This window comes from Falco rusticolus, chromosome 1, assembly GCF_015220075.1.
Source record: "Falco rusticolus isolate bFalRus1 chromosome 1, bFalRus1.pri, whole genome shotgun sequence".
Classification (NCBI taxonomy): Eukaryota; Metazoa; Chordata; class Aves; order Falconiformes; family Falconidae; genus Falco; species Falco rusticolus.
The window spans coordinates 14,107,062-14,117,269 of record NC_051187.1 but is presented as its reverse complement, the minus strand read 5'-3'; the positions used below and the strand labels follow the sequence as shown (position 1 = coordinate 14,117,269).

At 45.1% G+C, this 10,208-nt stretch overlaps 1 protein-coding gene across 2 annotated transcripts; it reads right to left on the bottom strand.

Annotated features, from left to right (window-relative positions):
- Positions 1 to 662: 662 nt before the first annotated feature.
- On the bottom strand, positions 663 to 9,545 carry XAF1 (XIAP associated factor 1). 2 transcript variants are annotated; one of them, XM_037411143.1, is made up of 8 exons: positions 9,185 to 9,545; positions 6,424 to 6,559; positions 5,370 to 5,426; positions 4,335 to 4,587; positions 3,456 to 3,523; positions 2,851 to 3,183; positions 2,299 to 2,368; positions 663 to 1,377 (listed from the first exon to the last, which is right to left on the bottom strand). In XM_037411143.1, exons 1-8 carry the CDS (start codon positions 9,214 to 9,216, stop codon positions 1,358 to 1,360), a joined length of 969 nt encoding a protein of 322 aa, XP_037267040.1. In that variant the 5' UTR covers positions 9,217 to 9,545; the 3' UTR covers positions 663 to 1,357. The 2 variants fall into 2 exon arrangements, with proteins under 2 accessions (XP_037267040.1, XP_037267032.1); XM_037411135.1 differs by having other exon boundaries at positions 663 to 1,380; positions 9,185 to 9,544.
- Between the last annotated feature and the right edge of the window lie 663 nt (positions 9,546 to 10,208).

Here is a 10,208-nt window from a genome sequence, read left to right as displayed (position 1 = left end):
AGAACAATTTCTTAAAAGCTTAGAATAAACCTCGCTGAGAGCACTGTCTCGGACCATGTTTGAAAAACCCTTCTTAAAACGTGGTCAGAGTACTCCTGCAAGCTCCCATGCAGTTCACAGGCACCGATCAGCAAAACACCCAGGACAGACAGGGAGTGAAGTCACACGCTCTTGCCCTTTGAGTTGCAGCATTGCAGATTCCGACTAATGAGGCCTGAATGCATGTAAGAAAAGCTGTTGATTGTTAGTCTCTGTGCTGCAGAGGTTAAGGGAGCCTCAGAAGCTGCAAACGCTTGCCAGGCCACCTGACCAGCTGCTGTCCTGCTCACAATGCTGGCAAGTACTATTTCACAAGGTTGGAAGTACTATTCTTGGAATGCCCATTGGTGCATTTCAGCTCAGTCTGGCCCATATAGACATGCCTAAGATATGCATAAATGAGCCTGGCCCCCCGTTGAATCACTGGAAGAGTTTATGAACTTGCCTGACTGCATCCCATGTGTGCTTGTGCATAAATGATGCAGATATCAACAAGTTTGGATCTGAGAAGATGTTTTCCAAATTGCAGGTCAGCACATGTACATCAGTTCCAGCCATTAGCTTGTAAGATTGAACACTGCTAAAGGTGGATGAGAGGAAAACAGTACCTTGTAGTAAAACCATTCTGTTAACACGTTTTATAGTGTTTACAGCTGCAAGATGCCAAGCAGCAAAGGCTGCTTCACAAATGTTCATGGATGTTAGCATAAGGTATCCACTGACCCCTGATGTTTAACTTCCCCACCATTGGACTCTTACCAGTTTCCATTTGTCTATCAGAAGATGAATCCCCTCAGTTATCCTTGCATGTGTCTGCAATCTCCCGAGACTAAGCTGTTTGTGCTAGCTAGGTTCAGTGGTTCACTGATGTGAAGGAGAGCAGGACTGAATATTTTTTAATTTCACTGGGTCATGCCCTGAAAAACACTAAGGTCTCAGCTCTCAGTAAGGGCAAGGGGAATTGGCGGCGCTCACCAAGACATGGACTTCTGAATTCCTTATTTCCCCCTCTCCCCTAGAACAAACATTTTTAAATAAGTTGCTCTCCCTGCTGAAGTGGGCAGAAGAAGTACATTCCTAAGCCAAGCTTACAGAGAAACACTTGAAATGACAACAGCTGTTGGGCCTACACCACTTTTACAGTTTTCTGGTGAAACGTTTTAAATGCCTTTCTTGATAAGTAATAAAAATCAGGTCACTCTTCATTCTTGATCCAGCGTAGCAAGTCACTTTTATTTGTCAATAAAGCTATTTTAGCCTTTTGCTAAAGCTGAGCTGAAGCTTCAATCTGAAGATGTGCCTTTATTTCCAGATTTATTCATGAGGGCTGTAGAAAGTCTTCTGTAAAAAAAACGAAGCCCAGTTATGAGTGTTTTTAAGTCTTCAGTTTTACAGCCTTCTTATGTCATCACTCAGTTGAACAATATAAAAAACCCCACAATGCAAGTCAAATAATCCGTGTAATGACCATGTACTTTTATTTCAAGACTAGAGTCCTGTAATTCAGAACAAGACAAACCCCCTATTTCTCACTTTGGTGCTTTCTCTCTTTAATTTACAAGGAGAGGGAAGTTTTACCGGGAGAAGTAATACCTCATTCACCAAACCAAGTAGGAAAAGGACACATTGAGAAAAACTGCTTTCAGTTTCACTTAATCAGTTGCACTGAGAGGAAACGATACTGCTGAGGAACTGAAAAGCAGAGGGGGATGTTAGCAAACAGAGAAGTGTTAAGATTCACAGCCTGTCTGGGACAGGGTAAAGAAAGAGACTTACTGCCTATGGACCAGTGCAAACTGAACTGCAGGTAACACCCAGCTTCTACAGAATATGTGATTTTTACTATGGAGAAAAAATAATTTTACTTCTTGTCTTCTGAAAGTATTCTTTAAGTCTCCATTCAGTGTTGGAGCAGACAGACCTGTGACAGAACATTTGTTCTGTGAAACCTTTTATGCTGATCTCTGCTTATAGTAGGGAAGGTACTGTACTGTACTGTCGTAGTAGCATAATTTGGGAGGCACAATACATGTTAGTCTGAGTCAAAAGAGTGAAAACATACTGGCTCTGAAGAAATGCTTGCTTAATGCATCCTCATAGGAACCCACTGTGTGTTGGAATCTAAAGAGCTTGGTGATATTCTGAGGATTAGCTTTTCTAGACACTTCCTCTGCAAAATATCCCATTGTTCCTATTAACCCAACATAGAATAATCCTGAATGATTAATTCTATTTTAAATTTCTGAAATTCTGCAGTACCTTTTTCTCCATGGCTTGATTTTTGTTTCATGCTAGCATTTTTCAAAGATGTCAAGCGTAGACATTTGATCTAGAAAAATATTACAGGATAATTTAACATCACATTCAATATGCAATCACATTCAGTAGGGAGACAACTGGGCCCCTTTTTCGGGATGAAAAATTACCTAACTTTCCATCTCTGATGCAGCTGAGATATAATCATACTATTCACTTAGCAGGAACTGTTATCAGCCTTCAGCAAATAAGGACAGTTGCTGAGGACTTTTCAGGATCTGAGATTAAAATTAATGGCTTGACTCATGGCTATCATTTTCCTAAAATTCAAGCAGACTACAGGCAACGGATCTTGTTTGTGTAGATGTGAGCGTAAGTAGTCAATAGAATTAACAAATTCCATGCTTTACAGAGAGACTGTACCTATGGCCGGCATTTCAAGAAACTATGGAATCCAGAAATGGGCAGTGGGACCCCAGGCAGTGTGGAGATTAGTGACCCTGTAGGTATGGCCCTCTGCATGTAGGAGGCAGAGCCCAACGTGTCATTTCTCACCTCATGTTTCTGAAGGGTTGGAAGCGGCAGAAGGATGTTGCAATGGGCACAGGTCACCAGCATGTCGAAACACTGAGGTGATGTGGGAAGTCCGCCTCTTGTGGGAGAGGGAAAGCCAATCTTTTTGTTCTTTGGAGGTTTAAGCAAGGTTTTGGAGGTCAATGGCTGGTCCCTTTCTTTCTCTTTGGGACGGACATCTTTCCACATCATTGCATTCTTGGAGCGGGAAGAGGGAGCCAGGGAGGAAGAAGACTCTTGTGGATCACTGCTGAGTTCTGAAGCTGACTGGCCAGCAAGAACCTTTGTCAGCTTATGAGCTGCACTGCACTTATTCTGTTAAAAAGAAAGCATGCATAATAAAATGAAGATTGGCATTACACCTAACTGTGTGGTGTGCTGTGATTTGTGACAGACTGAGTCATGGGGAGGGACAGTGGACAACACCTCACAGAGATGCTTCAGCTGAACACATTGTGTTGTGAAACTGTAGTTCAAAGAGCCAAGACACACTGCCCTTTCTTACCCGATATACAGCTTTTCAGAGAAATAACATGGCTGGAAATTAAGCACAGACCATTCTCTTGTTCAGTTTCAAATGAGCTTACCAGATGTTGGGAGTACTGGTCATCTGCAAATGACTTATTGCACTTCTGACAAAGATTGCCACCAGTACCTTCAGAAGGGGGGGGGAAAAAAACATTGAGAGAAGCACAGTACGAGACTAGTCATCTAGACAGGCTGCTCAGATCTACTTATCATCACTGATTCTACAGAAACACAGAATGCTGATTCCACCGGCCAAGAAGGAATTAGAGCTATGACTACATTTTGCCTTTGGCACCACTCAAAACCAATACACCATCCCCTCTCGCAAACTTCAGCTTTTGTGGAATTTGAAATTCCACTGCAGCTGCATGTTTTGGGGCTCAGGATGCTTCACTCCTACCCTGGCCTAGCTAATTCTGTTGCTAGGGGTTTTTGCTTTCTATAGCTTATTTTGCCAACCACTGCACCTACCAATGCCTGTTCTTTTCTGGAATCATTGACAGGATTCACGATTATTATTTTTTTTTTTGTTTCAACATACACTGCCCAATACCTTAGGCCTAATAAAGCTGCTCTTAACATCAAAAAATCAAAGTATGCACCATAGGCTTTATATATGAAGTAGGAGAAAGTTCTAAATTGTATTTTCTCCTGTGTGACAAACAGAAAGAGGAAGAAGTTCCACTTATTTTCTGACAGAAGGAATTTAACTTCCAGGATATAAGGGAGGCATAAAAGAACAGGCCAATGAGCTACCAGTCAGTGGAACCATCCTGGCTTTACAATAACCAGCATAATAGAAAGCAACACTTGGCCCTTTCATTGTGGTTGGTTAAACAATCCCCTCCCCCTACTGAGAACTGTAGAAAAGGCAGGAGAATTTTCACTGAGATTTAACAGAGTTGACCCAGTCTATAACAATGAGGAATTTTGCTTACCAGTGGGGTAAAGAAATGTCGCATTAGTGTGTGCTTCGCTGGCTTGAAAGTTCACATCCTTATGATGGGACAGACCACTGTTCTGACAAATGTCTCTGTGTTTGTTCTGGTCTTTGTACATGATGTATTTGTTACACCCCCAACACCACTCTGTTCGGCTGGCACAGGTGTTCAGGTGTTCCTGCAGCTTGTCGAAGGGCATTTCAAGCTCACAGATCTTGCATTTCATTGCTTTTTTGAGGCACTCCTTGGTCTGCACATGAATAGAGGAAATCATGCAAAATTTCCATCAATACTAAAGGAGGGCACTGGGTAAGGGCAACGAGTGACTGTTTAAGAACACCCTCCTTAAGGGGTATCTATACAACTAAAAGCAGGTTTAGCTGTATTAGGAGTTCACCTATCTAGGCTATCTTTAATTTAGGATGATTTAGGCAACATAAGGCAAAGTCAAAATAAATAGCAGTGAAGATGTTCTGTGTCGGTACAGGTTAGCAACAGAGCTGAAGCCCACCTAGAAAATTCCAATACTTCAGTTACTACCACCAGAGGAAGCCTACTGGTGTCTTCACTGCTTTGGTTCCTTGAAATGGTTAGACTACAGCTAGCATGCACAGACTGCTCCCACTTCCCAGCCTCTGCCAATTCTTTTGTGTATCTTCTCCTTAGTTGCTTCCTTGACTCTTGCTTTGTATAACCAATCCTTTGGAAAAGCATGAGTGTGGGGGCAGGATGGAAATATCTTTGAGAAGTCCTCCAAGACCATCACCTTTAGGTGCCAAGGATGAGAAGGAATAGATTATCTCCTGGAACAGACTGTCCCGTCCCAACTGGGCAGGCAATCACATATACTTATTTAAAAGAGGGAAAAGGTATGCCAAAACACTGCAGCTGTTGAAAGCTTTAAGTTTCTTCATGGTCCAAGACAGGAGTTAGGGATTTACATGTTTTTGCTGTTAAACCATTAGTGTGATTCCTGGTGGCTGGTCAAAGGGGTCAGCCTAGAAGGTAAAAAGTACTGCACTCCACATTTACCTCATGATGCTCCAACTGGTATTGCTGCATGCTTTGGTGACAAAGATTACATCTGACCTGCAAGGAAAACATACAGCAGTTCATTGGGAGCATAAGAAAATGATTAATGCTTTCATATGTCAATACAACTTCAAGCTGCTGATACGGTCTTCCTGTCATTTTCATCCCAACCACCCACAAGCTGTCAGTGATTTTTTGATTCTGTCCTCAAATTCCTGAGATTTTGAGGAAAACAGGTATCTGATGATTCTGCAGTAAGCTGTCATTCTGTGTGAGGATCCAGTTCTCAAAAGTACCCATGTGAAATGCAAAGTGTGATGTGAAACAGAGTACGTATTCAAAATTTTGACTGGGGTTTAACTTAAAACTATAGGTCTGATATTCAGCTAGTCTAAATTATAACAGCCCCTCTGAAAACACAGGAGGTACGCTAGTTTTCTATAGGTTTGCCATGAGAGCTATTCATGTGTTTTGCTAAGTAACTGAAATCAATGGAATTGCCAAAACAATAAAACTGGTAAAACAGATTAAAAAGTCATGCCTGTGTGTCCATGCTTCAGCATAGTATCTCTACCTACAGGATTCCTAATGCTATACTAAAAATGCTATTGCCTCACTATATGAAGAGCTGATATATTTACTCTGCCAATTCACTTTTGTTAAAAAAGTGCACTGATGTCATAGCTTCATGCAAGCAAGGTTTATGGCAGATCAGGTACTCTCTGACTTCCTCTAATCAAATAATTTAACTTGCATGCTCTGGCTAATTCACAAGCACTAGAAGCATGTATTCATCCCTGATCTGTAATTTGTACTGCTGAGGAAACTGAGATACCACAGTGGAAGCTTTATTCTCTTTAAGCTGAGTGTGTAATAAGATCAAAAGGTGCTGTAACCAGGCCTGAAGGGTCATATCACACCCTTAGAGATTTTGTGGTCAAACAATAACAGAAGTTCAAATCTAGTTAATATAGAGCACAAAACCATGAACATACTACTTCACGGCTGGCAGAGCTTTTCGCTATTTGCAAGAATATTTGTAGCCATTCCTCACCTGCTTGTGTGCTCCTGCTTGATGGTCTTTCATATCCTTTTGGGCAACCGGTTCATCACATTCTGGACAGAGAGTGAGAAACCGCAAGCAGTGGGCCTCATGGAGGGAGAAATTGGCAGCAGACACATCTCGTTTACTACCAAGCACATACATGGGAAAGAGAGAAAATTAAATGAACTGGTGGGGTGGGCTGACCCTGGCCAGCAGCCAGGCATCCTCACAGCTGCTCACTCACCACCACCCCACCACATACAACAGTGAGATGGGGGTGGAAATAGGAAGAACAGAAGTGATAAAATTTGTAGGTTGAGATAAAGACAGTTTAATACTTGAATGGGGTCGAGGGGAACAAATGAAGCAAACGACATCACTCACCACCTGTGCCCAACCAGTCTTTGAACAACAGCCCCCTTAGAAGCAAATAAAAACCTGAAAAAACCTCCAACCCTGTTTTTCCTCTAATGTAGTTTTTATTCCTGAGCATGAGGTTATACAGCACTGAATATCACTGTGGTCAATTGGCGGGGGGGTGGGTGATGCAGGGCAGGGCACAGGCAGAGTGGGGAAAACCAGAAAACCTTTACACCATGGAAGCGCTGTTCACCAAAAGCCAAACCCTGCTGTGTTATCAACACTGGTTTAGCCACAAACACAAAACACAGCACCACTGGGGCTGCTATGAAGAAAATTAACTTAATCCCAGCCAGACCCAGTACAACTGGTTAAAATTCAGGTAGTCTGTCCCTAAAAACTAGAAACAAGCATTTGTCTTTCTGATTCATCTTAATGAGACATTTAGAGACTGTATTCTGTTACTCATTCTGTTCTGCCATATTACCAGGAATGCTTCTGAAAGGGACAGGGCTGCTGCTGGAGGCTCCTGGTACATTTGTCCAACAATTGGTTCAGGAAAAACTCTGGCTGTTGTTTACATTGCTTACAGATGTGGAAAGAAAAGAAGGGCCCCTCTTCTGGGTGTCCTCTAAGGCATCACAAAATTTACAGCTCTGTGGCTCCCAGTGGACCCATTTAAGGTAGCCCAGACAAGCAGCTGCCCTGTTCAGATGCTGAGATATACAGATATCACCATACCCTGTGGGTTCAGAAAGAGCAACTTCAGTTTATCTGAGAAATCACCTACTTGATTTCAATAGCTGATGTGTTCACAATATCAATGATAAGAATTGAGATCCAGTTCAACAAGGCTTGAGTAAGATCTCCTGAAGAAGCTTCCAGGTGCAAACTTTAAGCAGTGTAAAACTTCCATCGCTCCCCTTGAAACAGCTTCAGGATGACCGAGGTGCACACCGGCTGATTTTCTGACTTCCTCTGCCAGAAGCACTTTGGACCCTGATCCCGTGGGACCTGTCCTAGGATGTCTGCCTCACTGCCCTCACTTCAGGCTCAGAGAAGTTACTGCACCAGGCAACAGCAGGTGAGGTATATCCCTGTCATTTCAAAGCCTTTACTGCAGCAGCCCCAGGACTGTGCAGCAGGAAGTTACTGATGCTGAACACAAGAGTGATGCTCCTTAGGACTTGGCAGCTGGAGGTAAGCCCATGCAACCTTTCCAGCCTAGAAGAGTAGGAAGACTGTCTGAAAGGACACGGACCCTTCCAGCTCTGCTACTTCAAGGATATCAGGCAGAATACCTGATGCCATTTGGCCTTTCCACACTAGTCTTTGTTCCCAACTCTGACATCACATCTGGGCCACAGATCCAGCCTGCCCAACATAACTGCTGGTCACTCAGTGTTGAGGGAATGCTGGTATGAGGCCACATGAATTACGAACAGCCCAGCCTCAAGACAGAGCAACCACAGAAAAAAAAAAAAAAAAAAAAAACACACCCTGGGGCACTAAACTCTTCTAATTTTCTTAAAGAAGGTTATGTTGCCTTAAGAAAATTTACTTTAGACATGAGGAGAGGCTTCTCATGATCATGATGGATAAGCAATGGAACGGATTTCCTGTGGGAATGTGTCATCTCTGTCACCAGAGTTTTTAAGAATTGGTTAGAGGCATCTATCAGAAGTTTCAGGCAAAGTGGGTCTGCCAAGGAGTCCTGTTGGCAGCAGTTGCTCTATTCGAAGCATCCCTTACACAACCTTTCAGACATAATGCACAGGCTTTCTTTGTGCAAGGCTAAGCACTGGTTTTCCTTTATGGCTAAACAAAATGGAGGCTAAGCTAGTGTTTAACCTTTCTAAGTTCGACTCTTTTTTTAATTGCAGTGCTTCGTAGTCTTCATTCATATAATTTGCCCAATGACCTGGCTACTAGTTGAGATACAGCAAGCTATGATATCCTCACGGCGCCTTTCAGCCTACTATTCTGAGATAGCCAATTACCCTGAAAAAAATGAATGTTTTATCACTTAACGGCAAGTACAGCAACAGAAAGAAACACCGTCCATGGGGGGAAACTGAGGCAGCTACTGGGTTTGGCACGGTCCCTGCACTAGATACTTCAAAACTACCCACAGTGATACTATGTAAAAAGAGAACATGCAGCATGGAAGAAGGCTATAGAAGGCACCTTGCTGGAGACAGCAAATCAGCAAGAAAGCAGCAACCTGGAAATCTGAAAATGCGTACAAAAAAAATTTTTTTTTTACTACTCAATGGCTACGTACACCCCTCCTGACATGTAGTTCTTCTTCTCCCTGTTACAGGAGACCTAGATAACATCAAAGAAAACCCTAGAAAACTCTTGAAATCCCTGCTCTTTGTAGGGGTGGAGAGGAAGAAGGATCTCTTACCAATTTTTGCAGAACCTGGTCTCTTCTGTCATTTTTCTTTTTATTCTGCTGGGTATCCTTTCTTCTAAGAGCAGAGAAGGGGAAAAAAAACCGAAACTGAAAGCCTCTGTTGCAGTAACTCCACCCCAAACAGCTGCTTAGCCAAAAATTCTTTAAAGGAGAAACAGCACCATTGCCGACAAGTACGAGCGTGAGGTTAGCTCGCTAGTCCTGGGAGGAACCACAGGGAGCCACCTCCCCGCTTTCCCACACAAGTTTAAATTGCAGTAGCCGGTGCGGGCCGCGGCCCGGGGCCACCCGAGGCAGGCGGGGAAGGATGGGTGTCCGCCGCTGCTGCCGCCGGGCCCGGCCAGCCCCGGCCCACCCCCGAGCCACCCCCGCGCCTGGCCGGCCTCTCCCGCCCACTGCAGGATACCTGACGCCGCGGAGCAGCCGGCGGGCCCGTGGCTCCCTGCGGAGGGAGGCGGCAGGCTGTGGGGTGGAGGTGGCCGCCAGCAGGACACTGCCTGGCTGCGTCCCCACGAGGGCCGCGGGGCGCCCTGCAGCCACCGTGCCCCCGCTCCTGGAGGGCAGTGGCGCTGGGCAGCCCTCGGGACCCGTTCCTGCCCAGCGCCTGCGGGGCGAGTCAGGCGGGTGTAGCAGCGGCACCTGCCCAGGTGAGCCCTGCCGGGAGCACGGCAGCCCGCCCGTACGCTTACCTTCCGGGGCCTCCGCCGGGAACCGCAACGTGGCAGCTGACCAGGCCGCGGGCTGGGCTGGGCCCCACAGGGCCGCCTGCGGGCGGCTGCCCCGTGCACCACAGCTGGTGCCTGCTCGGCCACAGCCCTTGCCCGGCTGGCACCACCACGGCCACTGTCTTTTGGCTCGTACAGGCTGGCGGGCCACAGGGCTGGCTTGCCGTGAGCAGGGAGGGCAGAGGCACACTGCAGCCCCCTCTGCCTCTGCAATGGTGGTCATGGTGTGGCCTGTTGGAAAGAGAGCCCTTGAAACACACTAAAGTCTGTTTAGAGAGGTGACATGGTTC

What these genes read in the sequence shown, in the direction of transcription:
- XAF1 (XM_037411135.1), bottom strand. Translation starts at nt 9,216, where the DNA reads ATGACAGAAGAGACCAGGTTCTGCAAAAATTG. An exon ending in AAGCAGGAGCACACAAGCAG is followed by an intron (nt 5,427 to 6,423) that starts GTGAGGAATGGC and finishes TTTTCCTTGCAG; the next exon opens with GTCAGATGTAATCTTTGTCA. An exon ending in ACCAGTTGGAGCATCATGAG is followed by an intron (nt 4,588 to 5,369) that starts GTAAATGTGGAG and finishes ATTCATGTGCAG; the next exon opens with ACCAAGGAGTGCCTCAAAAA.